This window comes from Dama dama, chromosome 6 (genome assembly GCF_033118175.1).
Source record: "Dama dama isolate Ldn47 chromosome 6, ASM3311817v1, whole genome shotgun sequence".
Taxonomy (NCBI): Eukaryota; Metazoa; Chordata; class Mammalia; order Artiodactyla; family Cervidae; genus Dama; species Dama dama.
In genome coordinates, this window is record NC_083686.1 from 45,435,361 (window position 1) to 45,452,630 (window position 17,270).

Here is a 17,270-nt window from a genome sequence, read left to right on the forward strand (position 1 = left end):
CGCTGCCTCAAAGCACTACTGTAAGATTCAACATAAGTAAATGTGACAAGGATCTCTGAAAAGTTTTAAAATCTTCCAACAGTAAAAGTCATTTTTATTATCATGACTGTATAAAGTAGGCAGAATTGCCTGCATTAAATTAAGAGGTAGAATTATACATTGAAAAGGAGAAAAAAAAGATCTCTGGGCAGGCTTGGAGCACTGATTTGATGCTAGATTAGTCAGCTATTGTTTAATCAGTGGAATTACTGTTCCCGGAGATCTGTTTCCCTCCTGGGGCTCAAACCAGAGGCTGAGCCAACACCTAACCTGCAGCCAAGCTCCGCTCAGCTTCAACTCCAAGGCCTAGGTGGGCTTTAGTCTGCAGGCTACCTGAATGTGGGCAACAAGGACTTATGTTGGAATAAGTATATTCCAATTATTAACAACATAATTTCCATTATCCATGAGTTGAAAATATGGTGAGTTGTACGTTTTTTTAATCCCTAGAGTCTTTTGTTTCCATGTGCTTCAGAATACAAAACCCACGTCTTCCCACACGTATCACATCACAGTGAGCCATGTGAGGCAGAGGAAACCCGAGCAAACTGCAGGTAATCAGGAAAGCAGGTGATTCACATACAGACGTTCAAGAATTTACTGTGACAATCATTTCTGAAGGCTTGGGCTCAATATCAGTTTATTTCTGCACTCTTTAGCATAGCCATTTGTTTTTAGCAATCTACAAAACACTACTATATGCCCACAAGGATGTATGTGCAAGGGTGTCTGTGAAGTCATTTAAATAGCAAAGAATTAGAAACTATAAATCTATCTACAGAAAATGCTTGCATAAATTATGGTACATGTACGCCATGGGATACTATGCAGTTGATAAAGAATGAGGGAGGCCTATCTATATATACTTCTGACAGAGCTCTCTAAAAGATGGCACTTAAAGAAAAAACACTGGGACTTCCCCCGGTGGTCCAGTGGGTAAGACTCTGAGCTCCCAGTGCAGCAGGCCCAGGTTTGATACCTGGTCAGGGAACTAGATCCCATACATTGCAACTAAGATGCCACAGCTAAGATCCACTGTAGCCAAAATAAATAAATATTAAAAAAATTTAAAAACACCACGGACTCCTGTGATAAAGATGTGTCAGTGTAGGTACATCAATCGTAACAAAGGTGCCATTACCACAAAGCTAACGATGGGGGAAGCTAAGTTAAGCATGTGTAGGGGGAGGGGGTATGAAGGAAATCTGAACTCCTGCTCAATTTTGCTGTGAATTTTAAAATGCTGTTTTAAAAAATGAAATGTATTTTTACAAAAAAGAAGAAAGAAAAAGAATAAAGCACATTACGAAGCATTATGTAAAGTACAATCCCATTGAGGTAAAATATAAAGCAGATGGGTACATGTGTATGTATATAAGCAGATGCACAAAAAGGGAACTGAAAGGATAAAAGAAGACACACAAAAATATAATTCTGCCTCTGAGAAATGGGAAAGGGACAGGGAAGTAGATATGGTCAAAAAAGACTTTAATCTTTTATTTTCTGCACGTCTACAATGTTTGAATGGTGTCCAGAGTCAATGCAGTCCTATATCCCACGTACAGGCAAAAAAGCACAAAATGCTACTGTAACAAACAAAAGACAAGATCAAAGATGAACCAAGTGCCAGTCAACTTTAAGTTAAACGCTGGGTCTGAGAGCTAACTCAAATAATGTTTAAATCCACAATTTTCCACTAATTTCACTAAAACCATAATACTAAAACCCAGTAGAGTCCTACTGGGATGTCACTGAGAAAGTAAATTAAACAGGATTGCTTTCATTTATACTGGTAAACTAAAGACAAAAATGCTAAAACCTTAGCATAACTTTAAATTATATATATCTCATTTATTGAAATATAAAGATCTTCATTTACATGCTTTAAAACAAAAACAATGAACAGGGGCATTTGTAATACAATTGTATTGGTAGACCCTTCCTACCGAGTTAGTTCTTGAACATTCACCACACCACTGTTTTGGGAACGTTTAGGTATTTTTCTCTTTATTATTTCTAAAATATAAATTTTGGACATTCAAAAGTGCAACAGTTAATGTGCCTGTGGGGAATATCACAGTTAAAAAAATATAAACAAAGGCAGTGATACAGCTTGTCATAAATGTTTTGGCAGTATTCTCCAAGTCTATATAGAAATACATATATACATATTGATGTATAACATCACTTTATCTCACGTCCCTCTTCACAAAAATAGGACCATTTTGTACAGATTGGCAGACCACATTTTAAGGACATCATCAATCATTTTTTAAAAAAATCACAAATTGTGTTTCTCAGGCCAACTTTGATTGTCTTCATAAAAATAGAAAGCAGGAAGGATTGACAAATTTTCATCTGGGGTCTTTGCAGGAGGCCAAAAAGGAAACAAATCTGTGATACACTGAAAACATTTCTTAAGGAAAAAAAAAAAAAATGCTGCCATATAAAAACTAAGGTGAGAGCATTCATTAGGACTAGAACCTGCTGGTCTGAGAATTTTCATCCAGCCCCATGATATCATGCAGTATTCAAAGGACATCAAAATGCAAAGCACCAATAAAAGGAGGCTGCATGAGGAAGAGGGAAAGGGAGTGATCAGCAGAGTGCTTGAGCTGTGATTCTAGAAACACAAATGTATTTCAAGTCTAAGTGGCTCTACAGAACCTCATCAGGTTTTCTTTTTTAATCGGCCAATCTGGCTCAGTCTTCACACTTACCATGAAAAAGGTGGGGCTTGCATTGAGATTACACCAGTAGGTAGTCAAGTACCTTGTTATTGCTTCTACATCTCCCAAAGCATCGCCTGCCAGGAGCACACAGTGATTGCAGTAAGGACAGCCCATGTTTCATTCATAGGGTGTCAGCAATTAAGCGGTATCGCTAAGAATGCCGATGAACCCACCACGACCAGTTTGACAGTTTGGATGGATGTGACAGTTTGTCTTCCCATCTAACCCTGAAATATCAGTAAAAACTTAAAAAAAGATTTTCAAAAAAAAAAAAATTTTTTTTCACCAAAATATTGACTTGATCATACAGAGACTTGGTACACTGAACTGCATCATTTTCGTACATGCCTTTTGAGGGGAAGTTGCTGGGGAGAGAGCTCAGTTCCCCCTAAGCAGGGGGAAGATCTGCTAAACCAAGATTTGGCTTGCTCAGTATCAGCAAGGATTGGAAAGTAAAATTAAGGGTAGCAATTACTAGATACATGGCATTAAACGTCACTGACCCAAAGCCAAAGATCTAAATAGTAGGCTTCTTGCATGGCTGGTCTCTGGTCCAGTTCCTAATTTCAAATTATTTCTTCCCATGGCAACTTCCTGTCATCTGTGCCAGTGTTCCCCAAATCTGAATGCAGAATCTCTGGGATGGGGATGTAGAACCTGGTCATTCTGGTTGCCAGTTATATATGGTGACCAAGGGTCCGGGCTAAGGCACACAGCACCTTCACTGAACAATGCCTTTGTTGTCTCAGACTTTCAAACTGTTTTTCCTGAGGGTAAGAGACAAAGGAAGGGAGCTCCAGTTCAGGGCACCCTTCTGAATTTCTCAGGGTTCACAAAATTAAAAATATATACATGTGTTGAGATGCACCAGAGTTAACGCAAGGCATGAACAAACCTCTGCAAAGCCAGTCTTTTTGCTGATAAATACCTGTTCCACTGGGCAGTAACATGAGAAGTCGTGTTAGGCACAGACTCCTGTCTTAATATTGAGGACCTTTAGGATCTAGGGGTTTTGTTTATTTATTTCAAATCTCATTACTTTAAAGGGCAGTTAACTGTTTTTAGTACAATGGATTAGGGAACCTACTCAGTACAGTTAAAAACTCTGACTTTCTGGAAGACACTACTTTTACTTTGTTTTCTATGTTCAACTAAATTTCATCCACTAAAGCTATAACCATATTTTATAGAGAAACATGTTATTTGCTAGAATGTCAAAAACTTTCAAGACCTGTCACCTATTTAGTAAGGATTTTTTTTAAATTGTGCTTTTTCTGTAGGGAAAACGTGTTACATATTACACATTTAGAATTACTGATAACAGTAGTATTATTATAAACGTAGATTACAATATGAGTTGTTGGGCTTATAAATGACCCAAATCTAATAAACAAAGTTGGTTAATTATCCTTTATCTCCTCAACACTAAAAAAAAAAAAAAAATAAGGAGCAAAATGCTATAGTACCAGTACCTTTTAAGGTTCAAAAGTGGTTTTGCATGTACTTCATAACAAAGTTCAACAGCAGCTGATACCAGGTTTCAAGCAGGAAGTACATGGATGGACTGAGTGGTCTCTCCAGAAGTCCAGAGAAGTTAATACAAATCAAAACACATCCTTGGTTAGAGTTATTTACATAATTACAATGCTGGAGTTTTGTTGCAGTAAAAGTCGTGTCCGTTGGAATCTCACCAATGCCCTTGAAACACAAAGTCCATCTTCCATGGCCCATGATTTCCTTGTCCATCTATCTACCTCCAAACTTCACACGCCAATGAGATGCTACTGAAACATTGCCAGAGGCAATGCCGAAAAAGTTCATTTCAAAATATACCAATCATTCATCTTTAGAAGGCTCCCAGAGGCCATTGGCTGGGAACTTCTCTTTACACACCATCCAAGTCCTCCTCTCAAACTTTGCATTGCAATAAAGTGGTTTTCTTAAAAGGATCCAAGGTGGGTCCAGGAGTGGAAGTCCTGCCCTCTCCCCGAATCTGCCAGTTACAGGAAGCTGTCCTCCACCAGATCCGAGGAGTCTATGCCAATGTCATCCATCATGTCGATGTCCTCAATGGTCTCGTCCTCTCTCTTGATGAAGGTAGAACTGCTGGAACCTGTCTCAATGGCACTCTCTTCAGAGGTCTGTGAGCTGGAAGAGGGAGAGAACAGGAAAAATCACGATCAGACCAACTAGAATATGGTGGTGTTTTCAAGGTGGCCTCCCAAAGGCAAAGGAGGTCTTCCTGTGACATCCTTTGGCTTTCAAATCTAGGCTGCTCAGCCAGGCATGATTCTTCCACCAAGCCAGAAGCAGCCCCCACCACTGCAGTGGGCCACATGGTCATCTCCACGCTTCAACATCCCTTCTCTTCTGCCACATCTTCCAGAGTTGCTAACAAGCTGTGACCATTTCTACTCTCCCTACTCAACTCCAGTGGAAGAGAAAATAAGCAGTGCCTGATCAAAAGGCCTGGGGAAGAAAAAGCAGAGGGATGAAATCAGGGGCAAAGTTCAGCCAAGTCAGTCACTTACTAGGCCTGCAACCTCCTGAATGTCCAAACTGTGATCTCAGGATCTCACCCCATGACCCAGGAATGCCCACCTCATACATCCAATCCCTTTGAGTCCTGGAAGTCCAGGTGAAGGCTCTTTACTTACTAGAGGAGCATCTGGGAGGGGAGTTTTAGAGTCAGAAAGCATGAGTCAGACGCGACTTAGCGACTGAATGCACATACACACACGCAACCCCACCAGGCTCCTCTGCCCATGGGGTCTCCCAGGCAAGAACACTGGAGCAGACTGCCATTTCCTTCTCCAGGAGGTCTTCCCGTCTCAAGAACTGAACCCGGGGGCTTCCCTGGTGGTCCAGGGGTTGAGAACCTGCCCTGCAAGGCAGGAGACACTGGTCCGATCCCTGGTCCAGGAGGATCCCATATGCCGTGGGGCAGCTGAGCCCGTGTGCCCCAACTACCAAAGCCTGAGCACCCTAGAGCCTGTGCTCCGCCACGGGAGAGGCCACTGCAGTGAGAAGCCTATGCACCGCAACTAGGGAGCGGCCCCCGCTCCCCGCAACTGGAGAAAGCCTGTGCGCAGCAGTGAAGACTCAACACAGCAGAAAAAAATAAATAAATGTTAAAAAAAAATTGATCCCACATTTCTTGTGTCTCCTGCATTGCAGGTGGATTCTTTACCACTGAGCCACTGAGGAAGCCCACGTGTACGTATACATATCATATATATGTATGTGTGATAAAATGTTAACAATAGCTAAATCTAAGTGGTAGATGTAATCTTTCAATTTTTCTGGATGTTTAAAATTTTTCACAAACACTTTTAGAAAATATTCTTAAGGGCCTCCAGACTGTTGGTGTCACCTGGCGCCTTGTTCTCTGAACTCTTACTATCTTATTGGTGTCCTGCCTTGTATTGCTAAATTTTGATGTATCTCTTTTAGCTTCAGGTGGGCTTTCCTGGTGGTCAGGAGGTAACGAATCTGCCTGCAATTCAGGAGATCTGGGTTCAATCCCTGGGTCAGGAAGATCCCCTAGAGAAGGGAATGGCAACTCACTCCAGTATTCTTGCCTGGAAAATCCCATGAACAGAGGAACCTGGCAGGCTGCAGTCCATGGGGTCACAAAAAGTCAAAAACAACTGAGCAACTTAGTTCAGTTCACTTAGCTCTAGCAGATCTTCATCTGCTGACAGGCAGGACTGGGGCTTCCCCGCCTCATGGTGGGGCTATATAGCACCACACCCCACACATGATACAAAAGCCCTGCCGCTGGCTGGGCAGCCAGACCACAGGATGGAGTCTCCCACACACACCCAACAGGGGCTCGCGACCCTTTCCACTGTTTCCTGCCCGACAGGCCAGGCTGGACCCTCATTCTCTCTCCCCTCCTTTCCACATCAGTTTCCAAGCAGAGAACTAAGGCTGGCCAACAGGAGCCTCCAGGAAACGGTCTGTTGCCCTCCACCCCCAGGCCCCTGGGCCCAGAGAGTTCTTAGAGCCGATGGCGCTACTGGACTGAGGTTCCCCTGCACAAACCCCCACGTGGGCCCTTCCTCAAGACTGAGCTTTTGCTCAGTTCCTAGTCTGTACTGCATCCTTCCCACCCCCACTTCCACCTTGGTTCTAGAATCTCACTGTGAACCCCAGTCCACTTGGCTGGTCTTAGTAACTATCCAGTCCTAGCAGCCTCTCTCCCCAGGAAGCCAGACCCAGTTCCTGAGACCTCAGCCAGCGGCAAGTGTGGACACAGAAGCAGCTAGCTTCTACTGAGACTGAGCACCACATCATCCTTGCTGCTCATTGGGCTTCAGGGTGGTCCTGAGGCTGATGACTGTGTTTATTTCTGATGCCTGAGTCACAGTATCCACCCTGGTAGGGCCTGGCTCCTGATAGGCTCTGACCTAGCACCCCCAAGTCCTCTGAAGCAAGGCCCTGTCTTCCTCAGGCTCACTCACCATCCAAGGCCAAGCCTCCTATGCCTGGGGAAGGACCTCCACAAGGCCACCATCCTCACTCCTGCCTGCCTATACAGAGAGCATCCCAGCTTTTATGGGTTGAATTGTATCCTGCCAAATTCCTATGCTGAAGTCCCAACCCTCAAATGTGACTATATGTGGAGACAAAGCCTTTATGGAGATACTTAAAGTTAAATGAAGTCATAAGGATGGGACCCTAGCCCAGTCAGACTGGTGTCTTAAAAAGAGGAAGAGACACCAGAGATGCAAACACAGGAAAAGCCCGTGTGAAGACAGTGATAAGGTGGCTATGTGCAAGCCGAGGAGAGAGGCTTTAGGAGAAACCAAACCTGCCAACACCTTGACTTTGAAATTCTAGCCTCCAAGAGTGGGAGATATAAATTTCTGTTGTTCAAGCCCCTTAATCTGTGGTACTGTGTTATGGCAGCCTAAGCTAAGACATTCATCATCTCAGCCCACCTGTCAGGACTGGTCTCACTGACCTAGTACAGTCATTTGGGACATACTTTGTGTGATTCAAAGAAGACCAAAGGTATCACCCTTATAGAAATTCCAGCTACCGACGAACCAGAATTGTTCTCTCTGTGGAATAGGTGCTAAATTCTTAAGTCCAGCTTTGTGCATCCCCCCAGGACAGTTCCTGGCATCTTTCTAATGTTATTTATCCCAATGCAATTTTCTAACTTTATTTAGAAGCAGAACCCTTTTTTATAGTTGAACTATTCAGATCCCTCAAACTCAGTGTAACTAAATAGATGACAGATCTGGGGTAAAGTGTTCCAAGACCCTCCTTTCTATCCCCATGAAATTGTACAAAAACTACCCAAAACTTGGAGAAGCACTGCTTGCTAAAGGAATACAAACACATTTAAAAATTGTTCTAAGCAGAGGATAAATAGAAAGGTAAGTCCAACAGGCCACTTTTCCCCCATCTCCAAATCTCATGTGTCAAAAACAACTTTATACTTTAAAAATTACCTGGAGCATACAAATAAACAAGGTTGTCTATATCTTACATCTAAATTGGCTAAGAAATCACAATTATAAGCTTCCAAAATAATAATGCTATGTGCTTCTGCCTAAATATTTATGTTCAGTCAACTGAATGTGAAAGAGACAGAAATATCCTGAATGAAGAAGGGAATAGAGAGAAAGAGAAAATCTCATAAGCACCTTGGACCTTGATCCAAGGGCCACTATCACCACTTCTCCTGCCTCTGTCCAAAGGTTAAGGAAAGAGAGAAAGGAATTAGAGCATGGCCCCTCCATCTGGACCATGTGCACCAACGGTTCTGGTCCTGGCTGTGCATTAGTATCACTTTGGTAATGAATTAATAGGTCTAGGTACAATCACCAATGGCTGCTATTGTCACAAAAAGAGAGAACCATACACTATGCACCTCCTGTACACAGCATCACCTTTGCAGAACACTTGGCAAAAATTTACTGAGTCAGATCAAGCCTCTAGACTACCACAAATTTACAACAAATATAGAAGACAGAAGCATATGATAAAACACACAACAGTAAAGCAAGCAGAAAAATTCTGAACGTGGGAGTGGGAACTCTACAGGCTAATGCTGTTTTTTACACATATAATATTCAAGGGGGCAAAAAGAGGCAGGACAAATGTATATAGCTCTATCAACCAATGACAATGTGTTGTGTGACTTTTATTTGGGTCTTGAATAGGACAAACCAAATGTAAAATAATATCTGTGAGAGAATCAAGGGTATTTGAACACAGACTGAATATCTGAAGCTCTTCACTATTTACTGCCAATTTGGGGGGTGAAATAATGGTACTGGAGCTGTTTCTAATAGCTATAGTTATTTTAAAAAACAGAGCCCTTATTTTTTTGAGACATATGCTGAAATACTATAGATGGAATGATATGATGTCTAGGATCTGCTTTAAAACAATCTAGAGGGAAGTGATGGAGTAGATACGGCTATGCAAGTTGTACAAGCAGACTGGTCATGAGTTCAAAAACGTTGAAGTGAGTAATGGGCACCTGACAGTCCACGATTTTATTTGAATCATGCATGTTAGAAATCTTCCAGAATACAAAGTTAGACAGGAAAAAAACACAAATCAGCCAGAGAGTACTTAGGCCTCACTGAGATTACAATATGTTGGTCCCGGCGAGGCCTGTATAGCAGTAGTTTTCAAATCGCCCCAGGTGGTCCCAGTGTGCAACTAGGATTAAGAACCGCTGACATAGCATCAGATAGCCCAGTACAACCAGTCTCTCAACTTGTTCCTCAGCTCCAGTGACTAATCAAAAAACCAGCAAGAGAGGCTTATATTACTTCAATAACCACAACTGCTGTGTCAGTTTGATCAAATTACCTGAGGATTTAGGTCAATGGTTCTCCATCAGGGAAGCATGTTCCTCCCTGTCCTACACCTCCACCAGTTTAAGGGGGCAAATATAGGCAGACATTGGTCTTAACAATATGTTTTTGGACCTGTCTCCTCAGCCAAGAGCAACAAAAACTAAAAAATGGGACTTGATCAAACTAAAAACCTTTTGCATAGCAAAGGAAACCATCAATAAAATAAAAAGGCAATCTACTGAATGAAAGAAGATATTTGCAAAAAATATGTCTGATGAGGGATTAATAAGCAAAATAAATAAAGAACTCATACAACTCAACATCAAAAAAACAGTACAATTGAAAAATAGACACAGGACCTGAACCGGCATCTTTTCAAAGGCATACAGATGGCCAACAAGCACATGAAAAGATGGTCCACATCACTAATCACCAGAGAAATGCACATCAAAACCACGAGCTCTCACCTCATGCCTGTCAGAATGGCTATCATCAAAAAGACAGAAAATAATAACTGTGGCACAGATATGGGAAAAAGAGAACCCTAGTACATTGTTGGTGGGAATGTAAATTAATGCAGCCACTATGGAAAACATTATGGAGGTTCCTCAAAAAATTAAAAATAGAACTATCATGTGTGTGCTAAGTGACTCCAGACTATGGACTGTAGCCCACCAGGCTCCTCTGTCCATGAGATTCTCCAGGCAAGAATACTGGAGTGGGTTGCCATGCCCTCCTCTAAGGGATCTTCCTGACCTAGGGATCGAACTCATGTGTCTTATATCTCCTGCATTGGCAGGTGGATGCTTTACCACTAGCGCCACCAGGGAAGCCCCCCAAAACTACCACACAGTCCAGCAATTCCACTTCTGGGTATTTATCCAAAGAAAATGAAAACACTAATTCAAAAAGACATGCACCTCAATGTTCTATAAGAGCATTATTTATGATAGTCATGATATGAAAGTAAGCTAAATGCCCATCAACGGATGAATGGATAAAGAGGATACAGTACATATATATAAACACAATGAAACATGACTTAGCCCTAAGAGTGAAATCTTGCCATATGCAGCAAAACAAATGGACCTGGAAGGTATTCTGCTTAGTGAAATAAATCAGACAAATACCATATATTTTCACTTGTATACAGGATCTAAAAAACAGAACAAACAGACTCACAGATACAGAGAACAAACTAGAGGTTACCAGAGGGGAGAGGGGTGGAGGGAGGGGCAAAGTAAGTGACTAGGACTAGGAGGTACAAACTACCGGTAATATAACAAGTAAGTCACAGAGATACAATGTACAGCACAGGAATATAGTCAGTATTTATAATAACTTCATATAGCACATAATCTATAAAAATACTGAGTCACGATGTTGTACACCTGACACTAATAAATACTGCAAGTCAACTACACTTGAGTAAATTTAAAAGAAAAAAATTCTTTCAAGAATCATCTGAGAAGCATTTTCAAAACTAGACCGAGCCCTTGGGGTTCTGCCACGGCCTCCCCTGAACGGCCTGACCAGACCACTGGGCGCCTCACGCGGGCAATGGCGCCTCCCGTCAGGCGTCGGCGGAAGCTGGAGTCGGCGGAAGCTGGCGTCGGCGGAAGCTGGCGTCGGCGGAAGCTGGCGCCGGAAGCCCGTACCTGTGTCTGTTCCTCTTGCCCAGGTCTTCCTCCTCAGGAGCAGGGTCGATGTCGGGCAGAGGGATGATGTAGCCGCTGTCTGCACTCAGCCTCTGCTCGTCGAGGCCACCCTCCCAGTCCTTCAGCTTATCGTCCTCATTTTTGTAAGTGACGCCGATGTAGGCGTTGTCGGAGTCCACGCGCATGCGCGCCACAGCGGGATGGTCGCTCTTCAGAAAGTCCAGGTGGATCTTTTCATAACTCTGCCAACATTGATTTCACACAGTTACTCAAGGGTTATTGACAGAACTGCAAAAAAGAATGCAGACGCTCAGAACTTACTATTGTTTAACTGTCTGTGTTTCCAAACAACCTCACAGATGTGGGGTTTGGACCCCTGAAGGAGAATCAGATGTCAACTGTCCCCAGAGATGTGGAACAAGAAGAAAGGGCCACCATTGGCAGAGATCTCCTGCTGGTAGGTCTTGAGATACCAAGAACCCATTCTGCAAGTCAGTAGCTATACTGTGTCCCCATACACACTCCCTTCTCTGGAATTAGCATCGACCCTGCTTGGTTCCCATCAGATAGTCTCTCTGGGGCTTTGATGGGTTCCCATAAGAGGTGACTAGGGCTTCCCCTGGGAGCACCATAACTGAAACTTTCTTGATCCCTATACATTGGAGAAATCTAATTAAAAACTTAGGGACCATTGATCTAAAAAGGCTCCATAAACAAGAGCTCCAGTCTGTTCCCATCAATACATCTTCATCAACCAGAGTGTCTTTGACTTTCCTATGGTTAATCTCCTTCCCTCCTTCTGCCTTCCAGCTGCCTCACTTATGGCAATTGTAATAGGCAGTGAAATAATCAATAAACAAAAGTATTTAACTTCCAGTTCAGCTAACACTGCTCTTCCTTGAGAAGAAGGAAGAGAAGCAGTAAGTATGGAAAGTCTACATGGCAACTAATCTGAATCTAAGAAATTATGCCTAAGTTTCCTTCTCAGTATCTCAGCAGAAAGTTGCTTCATTCATTACCATATCCTGCTTGGTTCCATGAAATTACATTTGTTCCTTTGAACAATGCTTCCTATTCCACAAAAAACCAGCTGGAACCACAGATAACAGCTGAGGTTGTTCCTTCCAGTCAGCTGGCAAAAGCCAATTTTGCATGGATTTAAGTGCATTCAAATTAGCGATTTAATGGCTGTGGATGCCCTGAGACTTCTAACTTCACAGTAGCTTCAGATACTCAAACATCTGGAGAATAAAGTGCTTACAGGTGTTGCACACTTGGGATGAATGGGAGCCATGCAGGAAGGGGAGGGTTTTCATTCATCACTGCTACCAAGGGCCTGGGGAGCACTGCATGAAGCCCCAGCCACTGGATCACACAATCTTTTTCCTCCTTTGAAAATGTTCCATGAATAGTGTTGAACAGTACTGCTCGCTCACATAACCAGCTGTTGTCTCCTGCCCTTGACCATCCCTTGCCACCCACCCATCTTAAGAGGCCCAGACAAACCTTTTTATATTGTCCAGGCAGCAGATTCTCCACAATTTCACTCAGGTGGTAAAAGGAGGGTCTCTTCTCCGGCTCACTGTTCCAGCACTTCACCATGATCTCGTACCTGGAGAAGCACAGGAGTCAGAGTGGGCACGGAGAAGATGATCAGGGCACCCCCACCCCCACAGACCCATCAGGCATGAACACAGGCCCACAGGATGGGGAGAGGCTCACACTTCACTGGTGGCATGGTCAGGCTTGGCCATCCGGTATCCACTCTTGATCTTATTGTAGAATGTAGAATCCACCATCATGCCAGGGTAGGGTGTACCACCTGAGAGGCCAAGAAAACAACCAGGGTTGACAAGTGTATGGTACACTGTTGAAACACCTGGGGTGACACAGCACCTTTAGAAAATGTTTGGGGATCCCCACTTTGAAGTATCGGTTCTTTCAAGGAAATTAAGTGTTACCATCTGCTTGATTTCACAGCCCCTGCCCAAATCTTAAATTTAACCAAAAGGGAAAGTCCAAACAAACATAGAGGGACACACCAAAGCTTGCTGGCATCACACCACTTAGTAGTCCACCCTCCCAAACAAACCACAAGCTTGAGCTACTTTAAGGAAATGTTGTAAGCAATTCAGGTCTATCTAGTGGAGCCAAAATGAACTGCTATTACTCAAAGTAATTCTATGCAAAATGTTTTTAAAAGTTATCAGGAACTGGAAGAGAATGCCTACTTTCTTCTTTGCTGTGATTAGAGACATGCATTAATGTATTCATGGATTCATTTAACAACTCTTTAAGTTATTGTTTATGTATTTCCTTTATAATCCTATTTCTAAATTAAATATAACCTATAAATCATTAAAAAAAATTTAACCAAGACTTCTAGGTTGATTAAGTCCAGAAACCCTAGCAAAAATTCTACACATCTAGAAAAAGCACAGAAGTGTTCTTCAATGGTTCTGAGTAATGGATCTATGAATACAAAGAAAAATAGAAAATCCAGAGAAATTTTGAATCACTGAGGCCAAAACAGTCAGTTTCATCAGAAACGTTCAAATAATTAAGGCAGAAATCTTGGAATGTCTAGCTAATTCTCGGCTTTTAACAGAATATGAGACTCTCAGTTAAGCTACACACTGGGATGATCCACAGTGTGGATCTACATCCATGGAGGGATGAACCAAAACAGAAAAAGGCAACAAGCAGGAAAAGTCCTTTATTATCACATCAGGACAATCATGGGTTCATGAAACATTTCACACTTTACCAGGTCAAGCTTAATCTCCTTCTAAAACCACTCGAGGATTCCTTTCTCTTTTCCCTAGGCTTCTATTTCAACTTGAAATCAGGACCACATAGATTATGACTAAATGTGTAAGTGTTATCTCCCCAGCTGACCTGTCCACGGTCAGGGCCATCAGCCAACCCCTTATAAGGCCCGTAACTGGTCGCATGGGACACTTGTGTTGCTCAGTGCCTGGTGCTGACTGACTGACTGTCTGGGAGATTTCTCCCCTCCAGGATGACGACCAGAAAGCGAGTCCCCATCCCCTTCCCTCACTGGACTACTTTTCACTGCACATCCATCACCAAGAGTGATGGGGGTCAGGGGAGGGGACTCTCCCCTGGTGAACCCACTTAACCCAAAGTCCAAGGTGAAGCAGTGGCTGGTGAGTGGATGTCATCAGGTGCATCTCCAGTAGGAGAAAGTTCCTCTGATGTAGCCCAAAGGAAAGAGGGAGGCAAAGGCCAGGGGCAAGGGCTCAGCCCCCCAAGATCCCGTCTCAGACCGCTTGAACACACACTAGCCATCATAAGTGCACAACGTGTTAATCAGCTACATTCCACTTGACTAACACCACGTAATAACATTATTTACATCCCCAAGCTTGAAAAACACAGCGTCTCCCTTCCAGTGTTATTCCAGAACAACCCAAACAAGCGGAGCTTTAGGCCCATACCAAGGGAAAAGATCTCCCAGAGCAGGATGCCATAGGACCAGACGTCACTCAGCGTGGTGTAGAGGTTGTCAAAGATGCTCTCAGGAGCCATCCACTTCACGGGGAGAAAGGTCTGCGGAGAAGGGGAAGGACATTAAACCCAGCATGTGCAGCAATAGCCTACAGCAGCAAAAATAGAAAGGGCTTCTCTTGTAGCTAATAATAACTCCTGCCAGGAACTTTACACTGCATGAGCATCTGTACTCCCAGCACTAGAAGAGTACCTGGCACCTCCTGGGTGCTCTATATACATATCTTATGAATGATGGGTGCTCACTCTTGTCTCTTATGCCTTCCCAAGGAGTAACATCCAAAGATTTTTAATCCTGAATTTTCATCCGAAAGGTATGAGCCTTAAATGGACCTGTCCCCTATTTTCAGGTGTTCGTAGGAACAAAATTAAGAACAGATCCAGTGAACTGAGAGCCAATTACAGTTTTGAACTGTAAGAAACAATGGGAAGAAGGTTCAAATGTAGAACAGAATGAGTATCTTTAAGGAAATTGTGCCTCTAAGATGTACTAACTCAAATGGCTTTAACATTTCAGGGTCACAGACACCATCTGAAAATTTGATACTCTCCAAGGGTGTGCTCCTTGGAAATGAATGCACAATTTACATATTAATAGCTAACACTTGGCTGCTTTGTAAGTGCCAGGCACTGTCCTCAGCACTTTACACAAATCCACTGATCTAATGCCCCATGGCAACTCAGAAGATAGGTACTGATAACATTTCCCCGATACAGTCAGGGAAACCAAGGTACAGAATGGCCAAGTCACTTGTCCCGAGTCCCTACACTAGTAGGTGGTGAGCCGGCGCTCACACCCAGGCAGTCTGTAGAGCTTGTGGTTTGCCTACTGACCCCTGCAGCCCATTCATGAATGTCATGGACTCCATGCTAAAAGTCTGGGCTGTGAATGGCGAGAAGCAACATCTGCTTTCAGAGATTCAAGTAAGGGAGGGCAAGCATGCCAAACGAGGCAGGGGCACGTACACTGCCTTTGGACACGTAGTTCGAATCATGCATGATGTCTCTGGCCAGACCAAAGTCACAGATCTTCACGATTTTCCCTTGCGCCAGGAGGACGTTGCGAGCTGCCAGGTCCCGGTGGACACACTGTGCAGACAGGGGAGACGGGATGGGGGTCAATCCACCGGCCAGTGATAGCATGCCCACTGCACGGGCACCTCCGTGGTGCCCCAGGAAGACTGTCCTGGCCCACAGAGCTCCCCTCGCCCAGGCTTTCAACCCAGTGCCTCCCAGGAGGGAGAAAGCTCTGGAGAAAAGCAGACACCTGATCCTGCTGGAGGGCCCGCTCACCTTCCAGGAAGGGCTCCTGAGAAGCCACGTGGCAACTGGCTCCTCCACAACTCACAACTCTCCTTCCACGCTCACCTCACTGAGAGCAAGGCCTGGGTCTAAGGAGGTCTCTGTTGTCTGAACACACTTACATTTTTTGAAGCCAAAAACTCCATTCCTCGGGCAACTTGGTAGGTAAAGCTCAACAAATCCAACAAAGTCAGGCCTTCTGAGTTATCATCTGAAAGGAGGTTTTTGACTTCTGAGTCTGCAGGAAAAGAATTAAGTGTGTTGGCGCTAGTGGACAGCATGAAACGTCAGCCACCTTGACACTCTCACAAGGCTGGGCCACTCACCAGGTTGCAGAGGCTTGTCCAGGGAACGTACCTACGATCATGTTCTCATAGTGTCAAGACCTCACAGGTGAGTGTAAACTGCAGAAATGTCCTCTTTAAAAAGAAATACGGACTTCCCTGGTGGCTCAGTGGTAAAGAATCCACCTGCCAATGCAGGAGACACAGGTTCCATCTCTGGTCCAGAAAGGTTCCACGTGCCGTGGGACAACTAAGCCTGTGTGCCACAACTACTGCGTTCTTGCTCTAGAGCCCTAGATCCACAGCTACTGAAGCCCACATGCCCTACAGCCCATGCTCCACAACAAGACAGAAGCTACTGCAATGAGAAGCCCGAGCACCACGAAGAAGAGGAGCCCCCACTCGCCGCAACTCGAGAAAGCCAGTGCAGCCAGAGATAACTAATTTTTTTAATTTCAAAAATAAATAAATAAAAAGAAATATATCTGTAAATACATACACTTGGTTTAAATATATATCTCCATAATGACTAGTCTAACAGGTTCTCACACATATTTTTGTTGTTCTGCTCCCAAATTTTCCTTTAGCAAATCACCTAAGCCACTTTAAGCCACACACCCACTCACACCCACACCCATACCCATGCATCTTCTATGATGAATGTACATGAATGAAGCCTCTAAGAAAAAGCAGCTTCTAGGAATTGCTTTTTTTTTCTTTTTAAAGCCACCTTCATAGCACTTGGCTTACTTTATGAATGGAATTAGCCACCAATCAGGCTGGAGTAGCAATCTTAAAGCTCAGTGCCAAAGACTTTGCATGTAGTTCCTTTCTCTGTAACTTGCCTACTTTCCCCAGTTGGTCCCGCCTGGAAGGGTCCCAGGGTTTTCGAGGAAG

General features: G+C 43.6%; 1 protein-coding gene across 3 annotated transcripts in view; it reads right to left on the reverse strand.

Moving 5' to 3' along the window:
- Nucleotides 1-1,869: 1,869 nt before the first annotated feature.
- Nucleotides 1,870-17,270, reverse strand: part of PDGFRA (platelet derived growth factor receptor alpha) — a 48,389-nt gene continuing 32,988 nt past the window's right edge. For all 3 annotated transcript variants that reach the window (XM_061145950.1, XM_061145951.1, XM_061145952.1), the window contains exons 17-23: nucleotides 16,212-16,327; nucleotides 15,754-15,876; nucleotides 14,718-14,829; nucleotides 12,979-13,078; nucleotides 12,763-12,868; nucleotides 11,257-11,498; nucleotides 1,870-4,919 (exon numbers count right to left, since the gene is read on the reverse strand). In XM_061145950.1, coding sequence (XP_061001933.1) covers nucleotides 4,772-4,919; nucleotides 11,257-11,498; nucleotides 12,763-12,868; nucleotides 12,979-13,078; nucleotides 14,718-14,829; nucleotides 15,754-15,876; nucleotides 16,212-16,327 — 947 coding nt within the window. In that variant the 3' untranslated portion in view covers nucleotides 1,870-4,771. The remainder of the gene's footprint in view (nucleotides 4,920-11,256; nucleotides 11,499-12,762; nucleotides 12,869-12,978; nucleotides 13,079-14,717; nucleotides 14,830-15,753; nucleotides 15,877-16,211; nucleotides 16,328-17,270) is intronic.